Genomic DNA, 23,937 nt, shown 5'->3' with positions numbered 1-23,937 from the left:
TCTCAGGTAATCTACCCACCCTCAGCCTCCGAAAGTGCTGGGATTACAGGCGTGAGCCACCACACCCAGCCCTGCTATGTACACTTCAACTAAAAAAAAAAAAAAAGTATCCTCCCACAAGCCCCCATCCTTCAACAGTGCGTTTAGCTGACGTCTTGCTTTTCAGTTTGAATACTTGGATAACGTTAATTTCACTATCACATGAAATGTTATGCAAAATGTAGACTCGGTGATGGTACAACTGCAACACAACATATCAGTGTAAGAGGCAGCATCATGTAGTGGTTAAGGAGCACCAGCTTGGAGTCAAACTTCGAGCCAGGTTTGAATCTCATCTTCACCATCTACTCGTGCAGAGTCACACACAACTTAAATTATTTTCGTTGCCCAGATATAAAAGTGGAATAATCAGAGTATTTACCACAAAGGATAAGTGAGGTGCTTAGAACAGTTCCTGGTGCACAGTTAAGTACCATATATGTGAGCTACCATTATTATCTGTTATAGACCATACATTGCTTTGTAGGGCATGTTTCTCAAAGTGCAGTCTATGAATTACCTGCATTAGAATCATCTGGGTAGCTTGTTTAAAATGCAGATTTCTGCATCCATCCCAAATCTTCTGAAACAGAATCTGTGGGTATGGGTTCCACTGTATAAAACCTGCTACTGCAGAGACAAAAAAGTGGATGGGAATGGGAAGTATCTGAATTCAGATAAAGTGACCAGATGCCACCCAGGAATAGAGAACTAGGGGTACTGGCCAGAGGACTGCATCTCCCCAACTTTTTAGATGGTAAGAATCACAGAAAATTTTCTCACTAGGTATGTATCCTTTTTGTAAATGCTCCAACTGAGTTTATCAAAAATTATGGCAAACACTGCCCTGGAGATTCTCACAGATTTCTAGTATTTTCAATTTTGCTTTAAATTCAAGGAGTGGTGAAACGGCAAAGGCTCCAGAAGGTTCAAAGTACCAATTGAATCTGTTCACTCAAAAGCACTTAATAAAGCACTACTAAGCAGTGGACCAGAAAAGAATATGTGGTCTTGTTCTTTTCCCATAAGGAACTTGCTATATAATGAATTGTAAAAACCATACTTTATTATCTCGTTACCTGGAATTTGTTTAGAGCAGTGGTTGTCAGAATGTGGTCCGTAACCCCAGTGGCATCAGCATCAAGTTGTTTGAACTGTAAACCATCAGGCCTTACCCCAGACCTACTGAATCAGAAGCTCTGGGAGTGGAGCCCAACTCTCTGTAGTTTATAAATCCTCTAGGTCAAGGGTGTCCAATCTTTTGACTTCCCTGGGCCACACTGGAAGAAGAATTGTCTTGGGCCGCACATGAAATATACTAATGATAGCTAAATGAGCTTAAAAAAAAAATCTCTTAATGTTTTAGTTTACAAATTTGTTGCACCACACTCAAAGATGTCTTGGGTCACGTGCAGCCCACAGGTTGGACAAACTGGCTCTAGGTAATTCTGATGCTCGCTCAAGTTTGGGAACTACTGGCCAAGTAATCTCCTCCTTCAGCAGTCTCTCTACCATAACATCAGAATTATTTCCAGTGCTTTGCCTCCCTCCCAGTCCATTCATCTTTCCCCTCCCCACCCTATATCCAATGAATGAGATTCACAAAACAACCTACACATTTCAAAAAGAACATAAAACTTTATTAAGAATATCTTATACTGTCATCAGATACAGCCAAAGAAAAACGGGTAAACAAACAGGGAAAGTTCATCTTCCCATGTGCTATTGCCACCTCAAAACAGACTCCTGTGTGGATGGCTGGAACAACAGTTGGCAACAAATGCTCTGTATAAATAATTCATTAAGTAACACAATGTTTCCTTTCTATACAGAGAAGAATTGGGCTTACATTTTAAGCTTTGATATAGTGCAACAACTATGAAACAAGACTACATCTTTAGGAGCTATGTCTTAATAGAATACAAAGCAGTTTAGTAGCTTTATGTTATTTCAGATAATGTAACTTTTTTTAATGAAAAGTTCAAAAAGGACATTCTAACTTTCCCAATCAGTTATATTTGTACTCTTGAGTTTTTTCTCTCTAAAGATTTCTCAGAATCAGTTCAGTAACTATACTTTAAAAAGATGAGCTGCTCATCTACAGTGATAATTGACAACTTAGTTTTGTGATTTTGCAAATCAAGATGTCTGGGTCATCCCCACTTTTGCTGATTCTGAAAGATTTCTTATAGAAAAACCCTGATTCAGAGTGCATGTGAGAGGAGATACCAAAATAGCTGCATCTGGACAGGGAGGTTGCCTATTGAGCACAGCTGATTCTCTGATTCCTGGTTCCCCTCTTTGGTCCTTTTACTTACTGTAGTGATGGAAGGAGAGAAGGAGCACCCGGGAATCTGTTCAGATTGCCACTCCAGACAGCTCTCTGCACTGTATGTGGAGAAAAGAGTGATGGTATCCATTCAAACCATAGTAGCCCTACGGCACCATGCTTTTCTCTTGAGGGGCCAGACCAAACTGCACTCAAAGATGCATGATTTGCCTCAGGTACACAGTGGAGAAAATGCTCATGATTTACAATTTGGTATTATAATACCCCCAACTAATCCCATTTCTTGAGAAAATGAAGTCTTCCTTTTAGGAAGAACGTTTGCTGCTAAGGCTTACCATGTAAATTATCACACGGCTGAAAAGATGACTTCTAAATCAGACTGTATTGTCTGTGTTCAGTTAATAAGTTAACCAACAACTGAAGTTTGTGGAGGATTGGTCGAGGGGTGGGATTCAGGTTTTTGAGTACTATCACTTATCACAAATCTCATCAAGCTTTTTAAAAAAATAATGCATTTTTATCATAAATATTTAGAGCAGATACTGGCATTAAAATCAGTATCTAAGTCAGAAGTCTGTCTGAAATGGTGAAAATATTTCAACAAACTTCTAAAAGATTTCAAATCTTCCCAGGAGTACAGTTTATAAATTAGTTTTAAATGGAAAAAATATATATATTTTGAATGGATAAATCACCACATTAGCAGATCATAAATAAGGTCAAGAGATTGAAAATAAGTTAACATACAAGTTTTTGTTTTCACATTAGTAAAAACTTAGTATACTTTCATAACATGTACAACCAGGTTTCATAATTGTGCAGTTGTCACCTTCCCACTTGGCTGAATCTTTTTCTTCAATTTCCTACACCTAGGGACAGAGGTACACAGCACAGGCAGACATCCCAGGGTGTGAGTGTGGCTGCTGCATGCTGTGTTCTACTTAGAGCGGTGTTACAAATGTTGGTCAGGATCTATGATTAGTAACCTGTGAACCGCGTTACAAGTAAAGGACATTCATGGTTAAGTGGATTCAGTTCCCAGGTGAGCTATCAGCGGTAGTGTTAGGGAATCTACTATTCTTTCTGTGAGAAAATGCACCCCAAGTCCCAAAAGTTGACTAAAAAACTTTGGAATAAGCCATGTATTATTAGTAGTGCATAGAGGGGCACTACTTATATGTGTCTCTGTTTTGGAAAGAGGTCAAATTGTTAGAAGAACTATTTGCAGAACTACTAGGCTATTAAAAATAAATGTCTGCCTTCTTCATATGTAATTCATTTTAACTATAATTTCTAATACTGAGAAAGAAACAATGAAGCCATTCAGACTAGAGAGACATAATTGGCTTGTGGGATTTTCAAGATGTTTTATTGACTACCTAATTTGAATCTACTTACAAGGAGAAGAAAAATGTCTACTATGTAAAGCAATGAATGAAAATAAACGTTTATCCTAAGTCATTATTAAGTACAAATCCACAGCTTAACAACGTGTTTTTAAAAGCAGGAGAGCATGCAACTGCTCTAACACACAGGGTTAGAAATAAAAGGTAAAAGTACATTTGTTTTGGTAACTGTAAATATACAAATATAAAATTTACCATATCTACCCTGTAGTGTGGCACTGCTTAACTGCCAAATATACAGTCATTCAAAACCTTAAGGAAACATTTAAAATGTCTCAGGCTACTTTACTGAACATTAACGAATATTGTGTTCTTGAGCTATTAGAGCTAAAAATACTATTTTTTAAATTTATATGAGTAAGGGAATAATAAAAGTATCATTATTTCATGTGTCTTTTAATCCCATAGATGGCTTTTTGTTAAAGGGATCGATTATGTTAAAAGGAAACTGATTTGACAAACTGAAACCAGTTCCAGAACCAAAGTTGTCCTCTTGGTAGAATGTCAAAATTTATGTTATTTCCAAAGTATTTTCATTATTAATCTACTCAAATAATTACACACAGCTTAATCAAGGGAGTCACTATTTAACATTTTAAAAATCTACACTGGCAGTTGGAATGGAACTTTTACAATGCTATTAAGGAACAGTTTTCTAGACTTTCATCTGCCCCTCAAAGTGACTTCTATGTTGAATGTTAAATTACCGACCTCTAAGGAATCAAAGGCATGTAGAGACACAGAATAGATATTTTGTTTGGGGAGAAGGGTAAAGATTATGTTGGAACATTTAGTCCCTTCTACAATCAAGTCCTAACTATACCATAATAAAGTCTCAATCAACTCCTAATTAGTTCTTCCCCTTTAGGAATTACATAGTATACAGTGATTAGATGCTGAAGAAAATAAAGAAAAACAATTGAAAATACCTGAAGAAATAGAAACAAGGGATTTCTCACAAGGCCCCGGATCAAAAAAAAAAAAAAAAATTTACAAAAAGATCTTTTGAAAATAATCACTATTTGTGAGCTTATTAATACACACAATTCATCACTTTGTTCAAATTATGTTAATTTACCAATAAAATAGTAAACAAACCAACATTTTAAACAATTTTATAAATTACTCATTGTTCCTTTTGTTAGTGTTTCTTTCTCAACAATATACAAAAATAACACTACAGGACTATCCACCTAACCTGTCTCCATCTCTTGCAAAGTCCTGGGACCTGGGAAGAGGCTGGTCCATCAATCTTCACTGTAGATGTCTCCCGCAAAGGGCAGGTGCATGTGGCTGCCAGTGACGTTGGGCAATCGAGATAAGTCTGGCAGGTTCTGGATCCGGGACCTGAGTTCTTTGCGCACCAGGGAAACTCTGGCTAGCTTGCGCTTGTACTCCTGTAACATCAAACCACTTTCATTAGCATTCAGGGATTGAAAGAACTTCCTAGCTAATAATGACCTACATCAAGTCAGGTACTGTATATACTCAGTTAATGCCATATTTAAAAACGTTATTCCAGTGTGAGTTTTCGCATCAAAAGATGAGCTTTGGAAATACATAACTAGTAACTATTATTATTAAGAAAAACCACAATCTTTAGCTGTTGCTTCACACCAGTAGAAAGAAGACTAACATTAATATGCTTAACCTCGACATGTAAGATGTTCAGTTATTCTTGAGTTTGGGCAAGAAAAAGTACATATTTATTTTCACAAACCTTAACTAAAATTTGGCAAGAACATCTATGAAAACTCCGTAAGAATGGCAAGAGTCTGTGGTGTTTGAAGCAGGACTGCTCCCTTCCTGTGCCCTCCCATCTAAGCAAGGAGGGTCCACTCCAGACTGCTGCAGCCAAGAATACAGGATCACTCTCCCTACAACTCCCAGCAGGAGGGCTTTATTCCCAGAAAGAGTGCCTTTCATCCCACCCCAGCTACCTGGTGCTGAAGCTAAGTCCTGAGATAGAGCAGGTAAGAGCCTGGGGAATCCCTCCTGCCCAGCCCCACTCTTGGAAAAGAAGTTCTTTCTTATGCATGGAGGACTGAAAATACTTGGGACCTGATAAGCCTCACCTCCAACTCATGAGGAGGTGGCTCCACAGAAGAAGAGGCAAGCCAAGATAGCCTCAGGCTGCTGCACCCCTCTCCTCCTCCAAAAGCTCAGCACCCACAGCAGGGTATCACTCAGAGAAAAGTTTCCCACTATACCCATCTCAGTTCCATGGTCCTGACTCAGAGATTTCGTCTGAAGGAAGTAGCAGGCAGTAAAATAGATATGTCCATGGCAATTCACTACTACCACAGTGCATGGAGATTCAGGCTCTTTCCAAATGTCACAGGTAAGTCCTGAGAGGACCATCCTAGCAAGTGTATAGATGAGGAAACACCTAAGGAAGAAACCCAGCTAGGAGTTTACGGCTACTCTCCAGGAAAGAAAGGACTAGGGCCTGAACCAAACCAACAGTAGTAAGGATAGAGCAATGTCCTTTATAAACTACATTATATGTACATAATACCTTAATTTCAAAGACTAAAACAATGTTTAGAAAGAAAAATCAGCAGGAATTAGTTGTGGTTCTGCTGTAAGGAATAATGAGGGTTCAGGCTTCAAAAGCAGGTGGATATCGGGGCTGTCACCTGAGATAGCAAAGAGAGGGGCACAAACTCCTTTGGAGAAGGATACAGAGTTCATTTTTAAGCATGTTAAGTGTGCGTTGTCCATGGGATTTCTAGTAGACACTTGGAAATGTGATTACAGTATTCTGAGCTACAAATAACAATTTAGGCTTTATAACTGACAAATTCTAGCTAAAACCAAGAGAAGAGTATGAGCCACTTAGGTTTATATAAATAATCTACAACATTTCTCAATCATTTTGCCCCTCCCTTCTCTACTCTTCTGCACATCTACCATGAGCCAAGATTTTGTCAAACTTTATTTTTTGTGGTTTTAGTAAAAACATACATACAATGAATGTATCTGATTTTCTATCTTTTCCATCATACCACACTACCTCCCATGATTCTAATGTGTCCACCCAAAAGATGGCATGACCCCCCTCCCTCTCCTGGTTAAGAATCACAGTACACACAGGAAGGAAGAGAAGTGAGCTAATAGCAAAATGCAGAAATGTCACCAATGTTGAAAAGGAAAGAGCAGTAAAAGAGTAGCAGATACCAGGATAGAGAAGTGAGCATGTATTTGGAAAGTTTCCCACTTTTTTCTTATGAAAATACTGGCTTGCTGAACAGATGCTTTGGATGTGGTAACTATAATCCAACCCTTCAAGAACAATACCACTCACATCCATTATCTGAATAACTCAGTAATTATCCTTAACTAAGAATACCTGTTTTTTGTTTTTTTGGTTTTTGGTTTTTGAGACGGAGTTTTGCTTTTGTTGCAAAGGTTGGAGTGCAATGGTGCCATCTTAGCTCACCGCAATCTTCACCTCCTGGGTTCAAGTGATTCTCCTGCTTCGGCCTCCCGAGTAGCTGGGATTACAGGCATGTGTCACCACGCCCAGCTAAGTTTTTTGTATTTTTAGTAGAGACGGGGTTTCTCCATATTGGTCAGGCTAGTCTCGAATTCCCAACCTCAGGAGATCCACCTGCCTTGGTCTCCCAAAGTGCTGGGATTACAGGCGTGAGCCACTGCGCCCGGCCTGCTCTCTAAGACCTTATAAAAGACTACAATAACAAATTCATTGTAATTTGATATTTGAAAAAGGTTCACCTACAGCATTTCATATTTGAAGTTTCCCACTTCTTAAGTGTAGGCTGTACGTGATGACTGACTTCCAAAGAGTACAGTATGAAAAGGAGGGAAAAAAGATCAACTTTACAGAGGAGAAAAATGACAAACAATACTTAAGCCATGTGATAAAGGCCCTATCAACACTATCACTCAGGTTGACAGTATTTCCTTAGACATGAGACGAAAATGGCATTCTCTTTCTACGGTCTTCCTCCCTGAAACATATGACTCCACTTTAGCTGTGAGAAAAACATCAGAAAATCCCAGCTGAGGGACATGACCAGTAGTGCTGAAAACTATCAAGGTCATCAAAGACAAGGAAAGTCAGAGGAACTGTCACACCCAAGAGAAGCAAAACAACCAAATCTAATGTGATATTCTGGATGGGATCCTGGAACAGAAAAAAGGACATTAGGTAAAAATTAAGAAAATCTGAATAAAGTATGGCCTTTAGTCAATAATGTATCAATATTGGTTCACTACTTATGACAAATGTATCATACTAATGCAAGATGTTACAATACGGGAAACTGGATGTGAAGTGTATGAGAATTTTCTATACTCTCTTCATAGTTTTTTGGTAAACCTAAAATTATTCTAAAATCAAAACTTAAAAAAAAAGTCTGATGGACAAATTAAACATTTTCCCAGATTATCAAAGCTGTTTTGCATAATTCTTAATCTTCACGAAAATGATAAAACACAGGCATCATTATTCCTGTTCCATAGATAAGAAAACAGGCTTTAAAAACTGAAGATAACACACTGGTTTCCCTTTAGGTAAAACAAATCTTCCAACTTTTACTAAAAACTGAACATAAACTGCTCAAGGTTCATTAACACCAGGCACCATGTAACATAATTGATTTTGATACATCAAAATTGATGAATAAATTAATAGATCTTAGTTATTTCTGGTCAAATGATACATTTGCTATTCAAAAAGATACAACCAAAAACATTTTGAGATGTTTTGCAGAGTAGCAAATAGTATATTTGAATATACTAAAATTTGGCAAGAACATCTATGAAAACTCAGTAAGAATGGCAAGAGTCTGTGGTGTTTGAAGCAGGACTGCTCCCTTATATATATATTATATACCCTTATAATATAAGGGTACTATTTTACAGTGTAGTATTATCTACACTGTGATGCAACTTGGTTAAAAATACTGGCCAGGCACAGTGGATCACACCTGTAATCCCAGCATTTTGGGAGGTCGAGGTGGGTGGAATGCTTGAGCTCAGGAGTTTGTGACCAGCCTGGGCAATAAGGTGAAACTTCTTGTCTCTACAAAAAGTACAAAACTTATCCAGACATGGGTGGTATGCACCTGTAGTCCCAGCTACACAGGAGGCTAAAGTGGGAGTCACCTGAGCCCAGGAGGTCGAGGCTGCAATAAGCCATGACTGTGCCACTGCACTCCAGCCTAGGCAACACAGTAAGACCCTGTCTCAAACAATAAAATTAAATTAAAAATAAAATAAAATAGAAAGAAATACCTGTATTTAAGATTACAAATAATGTATGGCCACTACAGCAAATATATTAAAGTTATTTTAAACTATATAGAATTTTTATGATATTAAGCCCAATATGAACAAAATTCCCTTAAAGTCAAATACAGTAAAAATTCCTATTTAGAATCTTTTGTTCAAGTTTTTCCTCCTTTACCTGTCCAGGATTCCAATTTCTTTCCATACTTCCAAGTGCCAGCTGAAATCCCAAACTCTACCTTGAACCTTCCCCAGTGACTTTTCTCATATCTAAACTTTCACTATTTTCTGACCATGTAACAATGTATTGCTTTAACATCCTATTGACCATTCACATATCACATATATAGAAAACACTTTTTTAAAAAACTGATGAATGAAATGTCAAAAAAGAGGGAAAAAATTCTATCATTTGAATGGTTAAACCTCTTTCACACACGTGTATATACATATGTATCTCTTAAGAAATGCAACATTCATAAGCAAAACATTCAATATCCAACATTCATAAGCAATTTCTTTTTTTTTTTTTTTTTTTTTTTGAGACGGAGTCTCGCTCTGTCGCCCAGGCTGGAGTGCAGTGGCCGGATCTCAGCTCACTACAAGCTCCGCCTCCCGGGTTTACGCCATTCTCCTGCCTCAGCCTCCCGAGTAGCTGGGACTACAAGCGCCCGCCACCTCGCCCGGCTAGTTTTTTATATTTTTTAGTAGAGACGGGGTTTCACCGGGTTAGCCAGGATGGTCTCGATCTCCTGACCTTGTGATCCGCCCGTCTCGGCCTCCCAAAGTGCTGGGATTACAGGCTTGAGCCACCGCGCCCGGCCAGCAATTTCTTTATATTGACTTAGCTACATGCCTTTAAAAATTATTTTTGGAAAGCAGAGAATGTAAATAAAAGGAATGTAACTGAGTATCTATTCTACTACAAATAAGATCAGCAAAGAAAAGCAACTTTGCATGTTTTTCCTCTACTACAAATTTTGCTCTTCTTTCCATCTTACCCATCTTTAGTCAAAAGCTACTTAAAGTTTTTAAATTGGGGCACAACATAAAACTCGTAACTATTAAGAAGATACTTCAGTTAGTATATATGTGTATCCATCCGTGTAACCAACACCTAGATCAAGATACAGGCTTTTTCAGAACCCCAGAAATTTTCCTCATACCACCTCTCCCAACTTTTAATCACTATTTTCCAAACTTCAATTAATTACCATCCTTCATAATGTTCTTTACCACGACTCACTTACACTATTTACATAATATTTAAATCAACTCATTTTTTAACATCTTCATTCTAAGAAATAATATCCATGCAATCACAGGTTTGTTGTGCTCATTTTGGTTTTGACTCACACATCAAAATAAATGTAACTAGGGCCAGGCGCGGTGGCTCACGCCTGTAACCCCAGCACTTTGGGAGGCTGAAGCAGGCGGATCGCCTGAGGTCACAAGTTCAAGACCAGCCTGGCCAACATGGTGAAACCCCGTCTCTACTAAAAATACAAAAATTAGCTGGGTGTGGTGGTGGGCACCTGTAATCCCAGCTACTTGGGAGGCTGAGGCAGAAGAATCACTTGAACCTGGGAGATGGAGGTTGCAGTGAGCTGAGATTACACCATTGCAATCAAGCATGGGCGACAAGAGCGAAACTGTTTCAAAAAATAAAAAAAAAAGTAACTATTAAAATAAATGTTCTCAGGTGGCACCATGGCATGGGTGCATTTGGGAACCAATGCTTTACCTCACTCTTCTTACTCTGTTGACCTAAGCGACTTTACTTTCCCTGTTTTCCTCATTCAACAAGGCCCACCTTTCTGTCCTTAATTTACCCTTTACTTGCCACCAGTGTCATCACTACCACCCTAAAGTTTGTTATCACCTCAGTCATGAGCAACCCTCATGTCAGTTTCTGCAGTTCCAGCTTCATACCAAGGCTCAATTCCACTGATCATATCCAAGCCCCTCCACTCTTCAAAATTTTGTCCACCTGTCATAAGCCAGGCAAATTTTCACTTTGCCTAAAACTTTTCCACTGTTCTTACCATCCTTACTCTAGGCTCCTAGCTGAAACTATCTCTGCACTGTTTGGTTGTTAATACATGTAAGCCTCTGTCTTGTCTTTCCAAGGGCAGAAGCCTTCTTTACACTGCTATACTTCAACACTAGTGAACTAGGAGGTGTGATTTGCCTTGTGTGCACTGCAAGTGGGCTACAGCTTCTTGAAATCTGAACCACCATTACAGATTTCTTTACAGTTAATACTAAGTATATATTTAGGATCCAAATTTTATGTATTTTTCAAGACCTACATTAAAACTAAACACTGCCACAGAATCTCTTCTGACTCTGGCCTCAAGCTAACTTCCTAAGATATGCTACTACATGAGTTATTTCTGAATTACTACTGGATTGTTTTCTAATTTCATATCCATAATTAGGAGAAAACACACTTTCTATGTATCGACATTACTTGCAGTATCCAGCAGGGGACTGAGTATTAACAGTATGCCCCAGTCAACACTCCATAAAGTCAGAAGATCTGGATGGAGTACTGTTTCCTCAATCTACTATCTATGTAACCCTGGGTAAGGACTCCCGAAGATTATCTAAGTCTCAGATGTCTCCTTTATAATATAAGGGTACTATTTTACAGTGCTGTGTGGCCAAACTGATGTGGAAATTTTCAAAGAAATTCTATATAATTGTGGTTATCATTCTGAGATATCAGAATCACCTTGCAGTTAAGAACATCTAAGCGAATACATTTCCTGAAATTTGTAATTCTTGTTCATTTTAGGACTGACCCAGATAGCTGTTCTAAACTTCTAGTTGCTTTAAATATATATTATTTCTGAAATTAAAATATTTACATTGCTGCCTTTTTCTTGCAGATGCTGCTAATAATTCTGCTTTTATCTTTCCTACATAATTGTAACCAAAAAAAAAAAAGAGAGAATTTCAACTACATCCATACGGGTATTTTTAGTGGTCAATTAAACGCTTTGGTCAATTCTAAGCACCATACTTACTGTATTGCAGACCTATGGCTTCCTACCCATTTCTTGATAAAAACAGCAGAATTTGTAGAGAAAAAAGGTACAAAGTTTGTTTTCTCTGGTGACCTCATTTATCTGTAGTATAATGTCCTTTGCCTCTTTTAAGAAGTTAACATGGCTGGGCGCGGTGGCTCAAGCCTGTAATCTCAGCACTTTGGGAGGCCAAGATGGGCGGATCACGAGGTCAGGAGATCGAGACCATCCTGGCTAACACTGTGAAACCCCATCTCTACTAAAAAATACAAAAAACTAGCCGGGCGAGGTGGCGGGCGCCTGTAGTCCCAGCTACTCAGGAGGCTGAGGCAGGAGAATGGCGTAAACCCGGGAGGCGGAGCTTGCAGTGAGCTGAGATCTGGCCACTGCACTCCAGCCCGGGCGACAGAGCGAGACTCCGTCTCAAAAAAAAAAAAAAAAAAAAAGAAGTTAACATACAAGTCTTTCTTAAGCCACTGCCTTCAATAGAACTATTAAGAAGCTTCAGTTCTCATTTTTAGGAGCCATCACCATTTACTTTTACTTCGTTTAGCATGTCCTGGAATTGGGCCTCTTTTCCAGATTAGAGGGAAAAACTAACTGAAGTATTAATCAAGATATAACACGCACACATCCATTTTCTTTTTTAATAAGGCCAAGAAATTCCATGAGGCCAGGGAGTTTCTGAAACTGCAGACGAGTCAAGTCTGTTACCATCCCCAGGGGACAGAGTCCAAAGGAGATAAAGATCTCAGTGGCTTGCCCTTACCTTCTGGGAAACAAATGCTCAAATTTAGCTTGGTCTCTAATCCTGGAATTGACAATTTTAAAATTGTAAAATCCAATGTATCAAATCCTTTCTCATTTCTTTTCACAGGTTATCCTATACATCTCAGATGGAGCATTTTTTTCCCCTTGACTGCAGAAGTTTTACTTTAGTGTAAGTATCACGTAACGAACTGTCTCACTTCCTTTAGTTCATTTCATTCTCTTAAGAAATCTACTACTGCAAAGTTTCATTAATCTTCCAGATTGTTAACAAGCATGTGGAAAAAGATATTTATCAGGTTTTCGGCAAGGAATCCAATGCCTGACTGCCAGCTGGGTTTTGAAAAACCGGTAATGTTAAATTATTAGGGTAGATGTTACAAACAAACTTTATATATTCCAAGATTTCATATACCACACTGTGACCCTAACCAAATAGCTACTACACTTTTCATCTTACTACATGCCAAACATTGTTCAAAGTGCTCCATTTAACCTTCACAGATAGAGATTATTACTAACCATGTATTACAGATGATGAAACTAAATCACATTTAACCACTGATTAAGAAACTTCACCCAAAGTCAACAGACAGGGGCCAAAGGGGGCTCCAACTTAAGATAATCTGTCTTCAGAGTCCTCATGCTTAACCATTATGCTAACCTCTCTCTCGTATCCTGGAATTATTTTGGGGGTGGGTATTCTGAAGATGTTATCCAAACGAAAGCTCAACTAAGGGATCAGCACAGTGACAGGAGAACTAGTTATGTTCCTAAAACTCAAAATCCAACAAGGAAACACTGTGACTCGTATCAGGTAGTCTACTTCTGTCCTTAAAACATCTCTGACATTCCTAGCAGTGAAGCAGAGTTGTCATTTTCCCATGAATAACAGCATATGGGCCCCACGATAAATTTTCTTAAACAAGAGTAATAGCAGCAACATAAAGACACTAGAGAAAAGGCAGCAAGGGGCTAGTTCAACCAGAAAAGGTGCCCAGTATCAGGAAAGCTGAACCTCCTAATAATGTTTTGACCTTGAGGGTGGAAAGATGGAGCGGAAAGAGTAAGCCAGGAGCTGATAAGCAGCATTTAACTTTGGTTATTTCTGTTAAGAAATTTCAAATCAAGCAGAAAGAATTTAAAGAAATGACCCTCCATAATCAGTCTTTCTACATGTACTCATATTCAAATGAGGAAGTTAATACTGTTAGCTTTGTTTTCTAAGTAACGTTTTAGCCTCACTCACTTAGTACATATATTATCCAGTTAATAAAGAATCCCATTTCTCAGGGTCATAAATGTCATCTAATCTGGTGTTTCCCAAATTGGGTGTTCCATGAAACATCATTCCATAAGGTTTTAACAAGTAGGCCAAAAGTCAGAGATTCTGGGCTTATGTTTGTAAGCAAAAATAGGGTTCTTTGCTACAGGCCTGCTCAGATCCTCAGTATCTGAGCAGAGTGAAGTTCCAAGAGTATAATCCGGTTTGCAACATTCCTCAAAATCACTGAAATACATTTCTGCTGAACACTTACTACCATCTTAGAGAGCTAACAGCTTATGTATCGAATACAGTTAGGCAAACACTGAACCCAGCATTTCTCGTCCTTGTTATTCAACCTCTTTTTGACCACCTCCAGCAACAGCAAACTCACTAGTTTGTCTTTCACTTTTGAAGAATATATTTCATTGGGTATATAATTCTAAGTTGGTGAGTTTTTTCTTTCAACACTTACCATCTATCTTCTTGCTTGCATGGTTCTGCTGAGAAGGCCATAATGTATCTTTGCTATGCTACAGGTAAGGTAAGGTGATTCCCCCTCTGGCTTCTTTCAAGGTTTTTACTTTACTTCTGTCAAGGTTTTACTGTGGTTTGCTGCACTTTGAATATGGCATGCCTAAGTAGAGATTGTAGGCATTTTGGTATCCTGCTTGGTGTTAGAGCTCTGAGTTTCCTGGATCAGTGATTGGGTGTCTGTCACTAATTTTTAAAATTCTTGGCTATTTTTACTTCAAATATTTATTCAGCTTCATTCTCTTGCTTTCTAGTATTCCAAGCCCATGTACACTATACCTTTCCAAATGGTCCCACAATTCTTGGCTATTCTGTTTATTTGTGGGGACTTCTTTTCCATTCTGTTTTCACTTTGCATTTCAGTCTGGGAAGTTTCTATAGACCTAGTCTTCAAGTTCACCACTTCCTTCCTTGGCAGTGTCCAGTCTGCTGAACTGCCCATCAAAGACACTTTATTTTTTTTTTTTCCACAGTCTCACTCTGTCACCCAGGCTGAAGTGCAGAGGCACAATCACAGCACATTGCAGCCTTCACCTCTTGGGCTCAAGTGGTCCTCCCACCTAACCTTCCCAAAGTGTTGGTAATTTTTTCCCCCTAGCATTTGCTTTGGATTTTTTCTAGGCATTTTCACCTCTATGCTTATATTACCCATCTGTTCTTGCATTGTATCTACTTTTTCTGTTACACCCCTTTACATTTCAATTATTTTAAATTGTTGGTCTGATCATTTCAAAATTTGTGCCATATGTAAGTCTGGTTCTGATACTTGTTTTCTCTCTTCAGACTGTTTCTTGACTTTCAGCAGGCCTTGTAATTTTTTATTGAAACCTGAACATCAGGTAACAGTGAGGTAAATAGGTCAATAGTGTTATTAATCTAGCTAGGAGTTAGACTGTGCATAAGATCTGCTATAGAGGTAGATGCCAGAGACTAAAACTGACTACTTTATTAAATAGCCCTTATACATTAGGAAGTTTTAAATGGCAGAGTGGTCTTGCTTGTCACCTGTAATACATCCACTTGTCCTAGTTCTGCTCTCAGAAGTAAACCAAATCCTCTTTTCTGATAGCTTTCAAAGGTTCTGAAGATAGGTATTCACATAATTTATACCCCTCCCCAGCTCTGATCTCCCCAGTTCCCTCAACCATTTTCCAAGGAACGTTAGTTCCATTTCCCTTTGTTCTTGTCTCTGCCTCTGGATACACTGTAGCAAGTCAATTCATTTTGGTAATATGGAATCCAGAGTTGAAGACAGAAACCCCGCTGTGGTTTAACCAGCATCTGATGAAACAGAACCTATCTTCCACATTCTGATCACTTAGTTTATTAGTGTAGCTTAACACTAAATAAACTGCATCACCATGCTAATAGCTATACTTGTTCAGTGCTTTCTCCCATTAAGTGATGCCAAGCCAGGTCCAGACAATACTGATGCAATTAACTTTGGAAAATCAAAATAAGGGAATTTATACTAGAAATGTTTAGGCAAAGAAAGGTATAAAGAAAGAAATGCAGTGTTTCACAGTGATCTCCATTCAATTTGCACTGGTTATAGACGAATGGTCTAACCTGTCAAGAACATTACTCGACAGAAATGTACCTTAACCACGGTTTAAATGAGTTAGCTACTGATGGATGAGTTTCAGAAGCAGAAGTTCTAAGTAAATTCGTGTGCATATGTGCATTTTTCAAAGCTGTTGGCAACTTAAAAAGTTAAAACTTCCATATTCTGCTCTTTGATATAACTGCTTTAAGAGGTTTGTCTTTTAAACTTCTTCAGTGCAATGATATCAAAATATCAAAGTCTAAAGTTTTTTTTTGTTTTTTGTTTTTGTTTGGTTTTTTTAGAAAAGATCTCACTCTGTTGCCCAGGCTGGAGTGCAGCAGCACAATCACAGCTCACTACAGTCTCGACCTCGTGAGCTCCAGTGATCCTCCCACCTTGGCCTCTCAAGTAGCTATGACTACAGGTGCACACCACCAAACTTGGAGGGGGGAGAGGGAGACAGACAGACACAGATTTTTTTTTTTTTTTTGGTAGAGACTGGGTTTCACCATGTTGCGTAGGCTGGTCTTGAACTCCTGGGCTCAAGTGAGCCACCCAAAGTGCTGGGATTACAGGCATGAGCCACCATACTCAGACAAATTCTAGCTCTAACATGAATCTTACTTCAAAAGCTAGGAGGGCTTAAATACATTTAGAAGGTATTGTCACCAATGATAGCATTCCAACAATAAATTACAATGCCACACTAACAGACTTCCAATCTTACTTTCTTTTTTCCAAGATGGGGTCTCACTCTGTCACCCTGGCTGAAATGCAGTGGTACAGTATCAGCTTCCAACAACCTCTGCCTCCTGCGCTCAAATGATCCTCCTGCCTCTGCCTCCTGAGTAGCTAGGACTACAGGTGCGCACCACCATACCCAACTAATTTTTTTATTTCTTGTAGAGACAAGGTCTTGCTATGTTGCCCAGGCTGGTTTTGAACTCCCGGTTTCAAGCAATCCTCCCACCTCGGCTTCCCAAAGTGCTGGGATTACAGGTATGAGCTGGCGCCCAGACTCAATATTCTTTTCAGTAACCCACTGCCTGATTTGTTATGTAGGCCTAGTTCTTTCAATAAATCCAACAAGAATAACTTATTTATCCCCATGTGGATAAACAGACCTTAAAAAAGTTCCACTCTTATTTGAAATGAAAGAAACAAGAGATACCAGTCTGGCTAATATGGGGAAACCCTGTCTCTACTAAAAATACAGAAATTAGCTGGGTGTGGTGGTGTGCACCTATAATCCCAGCTACTGAGGAGGCTGAGGCAGGAAAATCACTTGAACCTGGGAGGCAGAGGTTGCAGTGAGCCAAAACCCTGCCACTACACTTCAGCCTGGGCAACAGATGGAGACGCTAACTCAACTCAAAAAAAGAAAATAAATAAAATAAATTTAAAAAATAAAAGACAATATAAATCTGGCTACCTACGTTGTTGAAGAAACTCACTTTCACAAAGACTTTTAAAAAAATACAACCACACATTTGCAACTATTTAAAACAAAAAAAAGAAAACAGTGAAACAAAATACATGAAAATTTTAATAATGGTTTTCAGTGACTGCTGTAAATTTGTGGGCGGTTTTTCTATTTTTCAGTATTTTCCAAATTTTCTCTAATGATTATGTATTGCTTTCATGAAGGGAAAATTCTTAGGAAAAAGAGGCAAGGAAAGAAAATTTTAAACTCTGTATGTCTCTTTCATAAGTTGAATTAAAGTACTCAGAAGTATTCAACTATGAGACAGAAATACGGAAAAAGTTAAAGGCACTGAATTTTAGAGCTAGGTCTTATAAATCATTAAGTTTGAAATCCATAGCATGAAAATGAAGAATGCCTTGATAGTATACAATTTATTCAAGTTCATAGAGTCACTTCTAGAACCCATAACTCTCAATTCCTAGTTCATGATTTTACTTCATGTATCGTCACTCACTGGAGACTAACCAAGATAGACAGCCAAGCAGGAATTAATTTTGTACACACAGCATGGCTACAACTGTGTTTTTGTTGTTGCTGCTGTTGTTGTTTTTACAACTAGGTTTACAATGACATTTTTAATCATGATTTCTTTTGTTAAAAAAAGACTAAAGAAAATATATCAAAATGTGACCAGAGATGTTTAAATGGTTTCAATGTATTTTTTCAAATTTTCCTTAAAGACAGTATGTTAATACCTCTGTGCCTCACTGTTTTCATTTATAAAATAGATAAGATTAGAATCTACCTATGACAATCACAGTATTAATGAAAATAGAAAAAGTACTTAGAACAGTGTCTTGGCACAGAGCTAATGCTAAGTAAGTATTACGTTATGATTAAATTTTAGAGTATTATCTCACATACAAGGGAGTTTAAGTGTCATGGCAGGGTTTTATTTTTTGGACACAGGTCAGACAATCTGGAGTGCAGTGGCATCACCATGGCTCACTGCACCCCTGACTTCCCAGGCTCAAGAAATCCTCCCACCTCAGCCTCCCAAGTAGCTGGGATTACAGGCATGTGCCGCCACGCCTGGCTAATTTTTAAAAAATGTTATGTAGCGACAGGGTCTCGCTATGTTGCCAGGGCTGGTCTCAAACTCCTGGGCTCAAGCTATCCTCCCACTTTGGCCTCCCAAAGTGTTGGCATTACAGGCGTGAGTCACCATGCCTGGCCATAGCAAGGTTTCAGTTAAGTATAGACAGTGGCAATTTTTCACCCCCGCAGTGTACAGAAATGTTTTATGTAGTATTGGAGATTTGAGAGGCTTAAGAATTCTGAGAATCTTGAAACTAATAAGCTATTGGAGGCTTCAAGGGCAGCATCACCTGATAAAAAGGGAGCCCCCTCATCCCAGCCCAATTATTCCTATAAATCCTCAAATGGAGGGAAATGGTGCTGGATGATTAGCCAGAAAGGGGTAAAAATGCCGGAATACAGACAGAATAAAATCTAGCAGGCTAAGCCCAACCTAACAATCCTAGAACCTGACAATCTTAGAACTCCTAGCTCCCTAGCAGTAGACACCTAGATGCTCCCCTCCTTCCCACAGATGATACATTCTAAGACAGAGAGTTGAGGGAAAAGGGTCATCTGGCCTATATGACACCTGCTTCTGCATGGGGACACAACATTCTGGCAGGCATGAATAAAGCTGTATTATGTGTTCCTGTCTTCTTTCCTCTTCCCAGTTTTCCTTCTGTCCTTTTTTCTCTACTTTCAGATTTTGTCCCCTTGCCATCCTGTGTTTTACTGTCAAAGGAAACTCTTAACACTTTCATCATTTACAAGTGTACTGTGAAACTTCCAGTAGTTCTGAATTATCTACAAGAGATCTCCAACTTTCACACAAAGTCCACTTTATTACACAATACACTGTTAATCCTGAATGGCTTTTTTGAAGCAAAATTCAGGCTTTCACATATCAACTAATAAGCAGGTCAGAACTATCCCATGATAATGTTAGTCAGCATTTCAGTTTTGTACAACGGGGTCTGCAATGTGGGTGATACTTGTGACAAGAAACAAGGATATCGGACATGCTGAGTGGCAAATATTCAGGTAGCTCACATTATGTTCAATACTAAAGGAAAAGAAGATAATGTTCTGATTCTGAATTGGAATTTAGCATCAAAAGATTCTAGAGATCCAAATGCAAAGGAAATGCAGGGATTCAGAGGACACTGCTTCTTTACATCTCATGAAAAAGCAAAAGAATGTAACTGTTACACATTTTTGCTTGACAGATTTAAGGTAAGTTAATAAAAATGAGATCACCATCAAAATCAACATAATTTCCAGATTGATCTACTAAAAACTAAATTCTGGCAGGGCACAGTGGCTCATGCCTGAAATCCCAGCATTTTGGGAAGCTAAGGTGGGCGGATCACGAGGTCAAGAGATCAAAAACAGCCTGGACAACATGGCAAAACCCCGTCTCTACCAAAAATAAAGTATGAGCTGGGTGTGGCAGCGTGTGCCTGTAGAGAATCGCTTGAACCCGGGAGGCGGAGGTTGCAGTGAGCCGAGATGGCGCCACTGCACTCCAGCCTGGGTGACAGAGAGAGACTCCAACTCTAAGTAAATAAATAGACACAACTGCTTTTTGTCCAAGAGTTTGAGACCAGCCTGGGAAACATAGAAAGACTGTCTCCAGAAAAAAGTAAACCAAAACAAAAAGTAACCTAAACTTCCCAACTTGAGGACCAGTTCCACTTAACTACTAAAGTTACTTATTTCTGTTTAGCTGGGAGAGGCTCCATTTTTAAAAGGCATTGTCTGCATTTAATAATTTTTCCTATGATTTTACTAATTTTAAACTATTCCTTGGGTGCTTAAAAAACATCAGTAACTGTAATTTAAAAAATTATAATTAGACTGGGTGCATGGCTCCTACCTGTAACCCTAGCACTTTGGGATGCCGAGGTGAGAGGATCACTTGTGCCCAGGAGTTCAAGACCAGCCTGGGAAATACAACGAGATCTCCTCTCTACAGAAAATACAAAAATTAGCCAGGCATGGTAGCATGCATCTGTAGCCCCAGTTACTCAGGAGGCTGAGTAATGAGGATCACTTGAACCTAGGATGTCAAGGCTGCAGTGAGCCATGATTGTGCCATCACACTATAGCCTGGGCGACACAGGAAGACCCTGTCTCAAAAATATATATATATATATAACTTTAAAAATCTCTCTAGGAAAAAAATAACTGCCCCTCATGGTATATCAATTTTGATATACTGAAATTCTGTATATTTTTATACACATTTGATGCTGGAATTTTGTATGACTTATTTTCATATATATTTTTAGGAATGCATTATGTGCGATGGTAGAGCACCACTTACTACATCAAGTTTAAACCACATCAGCACAACTTTTTCCAAAATCTCACAAAATCTCTCACTTGTTCCACTCTCATTCATCTCCTCTCATTTCACAGTCATTATGGCTTTGACTCTGTTACTTATGTTGTTTCCTTGCTTACCTGCCTAGAATTCCCAAACATTCCTTTGCTGATCAGAAGTGAAGATACTCTCATCACACGGCTGTAAGGACACCCTGTTTTCTGATGGACACTAACTGGGTATGGGAGTAGGGAGAGGAAACTCCAGATGTTCAGGCATTTTCAGCAGTTATTTCACGTAATTTTTTTTTTTTTTTTTGTATTAACTATTTCCAGTTCTTCCCTTTGTGCTTTTTCTCTTACGTATTGTCTTTCCAAAAATGCTTAGTGGTTCAACCATCTTTAAAGTACAGACTGTATGAATAACCTACTTGGGCTGTCAGAAGGGTGGAAAAGATTCAACATGGATTATCCCAGCAACTGGTTTTCCATATCGATTATCTCAATCACTCCTGGCCCTCATCAGCCTGGAGAAGACACTGCCCTTTTCCTCTGTTCCAAGCTCCAACACAGGCAGACTCCTCACCATTGCTACCTGGCCCAAGAAAGGATATTGAGGGGTTTACCTGCCTGATCGTTTCCATTGCAATGGAGTCACTGTGTGATGTTCCAAATTCCTGCTTCCAGGTGTCTCACTTCTGGCATGGAACATCTGTGTAAATGCTTCCACCTTTACAACAGTACATGCTAGGATGTGAAATCTTTAATTCAATCCTGTCACTGTTCTATCTTCTATGAATACTGTCTCTTCTGGGGCACCCACAGCATTTCTCTTATTAGAACAGAGATATTACATATATATTATAATTTCTTCATTTCCTATGTATCTATTTACTTCATCAATACTTGTATTTTTGGCAATCTTTATCAACCATTATGAATAGAACTGTGACAATGGAAATGTTCTTTATCTGCATTACCCAACATGGTAGCTAATAGCCATATGTGGCTAGTGAGCACTTGAAATGTGCCTACTGCGACTGAGAAACTGGATTTTAATTCTTATGTAATTTTGATTAAACAGCACATGTGGCTGGTGGCTGCCTAGGAACAGTGCAGCTCTGTAACGCCACAGTGTACCCTCTCAACCCCTGCATTTCATCTGTCCCTCTCCCATTTCATTCTCATCTCCATTTCTCTCCCTTCATTATATCTATCTTCACAGTCAACAGACATGTAACTTAGTATATACTTACATACATCTTTGTAATATATGAATTTTGTATACTATATAATATGGTATGATATATACATTTTATAGTTATTTTAATATAAGGACGGAATATACTGTTTTATGTAATTCTTTATCATATTCTAACATATATTCTCTTTTCCATGAATTCTAGGAAAGAAAAGCTACAGACAGACCTGGTGGCACACGTCTGTAATCCCAGCACTTTTGTGAGGTCAATGCGGGTGGATCGCTTGAGCCCAGGAGTTCAAGACAAGCCTGGGCAACACAGCAAGACCTTGTCTCTACAAAAAAATAAAAACTAAAAAATAGAAGATCAGTCAGGTGTGGTAGTGTGTGCCTGTAGTTCTAGCTTCTTGGGAAGCTGAGGTGGGAGGACTGCTTGAGCCCAGGAGTTGAAGATTTCAGTGAGCTATGATCATGCCATTGCACTCTAGCCTGGGCAACAAACAGAATGAGACCCTATCTCAAAAAAACAAAAGTTGAAACTCAGTCTAATACCTTAAAATAGAAGTTAACGGTAGGACGTAAATGTCTTTTGTTTTTCTCTACAAAAGAGAGTGAAAATCTAAATCAGGCAAGGAAATGGGGCAAAACACCTCTTTAATTGAATCCAAGTGTCCTAATTTCATCAATCATATTTGAGAATACTGGCAGGTTGGGGAATGTGGGGAGAAGAAAACACTTTGCACCAACTTGATTTCTGAAACAACTACTTCCAAGAAATCATGAAAAACTGCCAAAAGGGTAAACAGCAAATACTTTATTACCTCCAGTTGAAAGGCGATAGACTTCATAAACAGCAGACAAGTAGGCTTGACTCAGATAAGCCAAAATCTCAAAAAAATGATTGAACATATTGTTTAAAAGAACTTGGGAACCCAGTTGCAATCACTGAGATACTAAGACTTAACTAGCAAAACAAACACTTCCTCTTTGGGAGGACCACTGAGCTACAGATATAAAAATACTACAGACATCTGAAAACTCAAGAGTATCCCCATAAAACTACCTAATTTCATTGGTTAAATGCTAGAGATATGCTAGGTAGAAAATCTCCAGGTTTTGTTGTTGTTGTTGTTGTTGTTGTTGTTGGGGGCTAAAACCTCTGAGGTATTTTGTGTGGTGGTTTTAAGCACCTAACTCACTTAAATCCCATAATAACCAGATAAAGTCGGTACAATTATTGCCCCTATTTTACAGACAAGGAAACAGAGGCCAAATGTGTTGTCGAATGTCACTGAGATAGTAAGTGGTGAAGCAGAACTGAAACTTAGGCAATCCTGCTCAAGTCCCCACTCTTTACTACAAAGCTAATCTGCCCCTCCAAATGTTAACTAATTTAAGACCAAAGTCAGCCAGGAAAAGTTAATAACCACTGGCCTCTTTTCTGGCCTTGTATCTTCAACATGTAAAAATATTTTTATTTTTTTCTGTAATTAAAATACATCCTTAAGAAATCAGCAGAAGAAACCAAGCCAATAGAGCCAAAATAAGAAATCACAAAAGTCAAGTTTTTAAAAAACTCAACAAGCTAAAACACTGGTTCAGCAAGATAAAAAACACACATATATTTTTAAAACTACATAAGAATCTGATGAATATCTCCAAGATTAACAATGGCAGATGTTAAAAAAGAGAGTTTTGAGATAGTCCCAAAATTAACATAAGCAAAAAATGCCAATGCCACACTGCCAAAAATGTGTACCTTCCACAAAC

The 23,937-nt window shown here is 38.6% G+C and overlaps 1 protein-coding gene and 1 long non-coding RNA gene across 3 annotated transcripts in view; one reads left to right on the top strand and one right to left on the bottom strand.

The window, feature by feature from the left end:
* Positions 1 to 1,653: 1,653 nt before the first annotated feature.
* RPRD1A (regulation of nuclear pre-mRNA domain containing 1A) overlaps positions 1,654 to 23,937 on the bottom strand; it is a 77,939-nt gene continuing 55,655 nt past the window's right edge. The window contains exons 7-8 of one of the 2 annotated variants that reach the window (XM_033177953.1): positions 4,934 to 5,132; positions 1,654 to 2,427 (exon numbers count right to left, since the gene is read on the bottom strand). In XM_033177953.1, the coding sequence (XP_033033844.1) occupies positions 4,983 to 5,132 (150 nt within the window). In that variant the 3' untranslated portion in view covers positions 1,654 to 2,427; positions 4,934 to 4,982. Of the gene's footprint in view, positions 5,133 to 23,937 lie in introns of both variants that reach the window. The other variant, XM_033177952.1, reaches the window with a different exon arrangement.
* On the top strand, positions 11,487 to 22,445 carry LOC117063976. Its single transcript, XR_004429199.1, has 3 exons — positions 11,487 to 11,604; positions 12,901 to 12,963; positions 22,373 to 22,445. It is a non-coding gene; the product is annotated as an uncharacterized LOC117063976 (long non-coding RNA).

The sequence above is a fragment of the Trachypithecus francoisi genome, unplaced genomic scaffold, assembly GCF_009764315.1.
Source record: "Trachypithecus francoisi isolate TF-2019V2 unplaced genomic scaffold, Tfra_2.0 Lachesis_group19, whole genome shotgun sequence".
Lineage (NCBI taxonomy): Eukaryota > Metazoa > Chordata > Mammalia > Primates > Cercopithecidae > Trachypithecus > Trachypithecus francoisi.
Note: the sequence above shows the minus strand (reverse complement) of the source record. Positions and strands in the feature narration are given on the sequence as shown.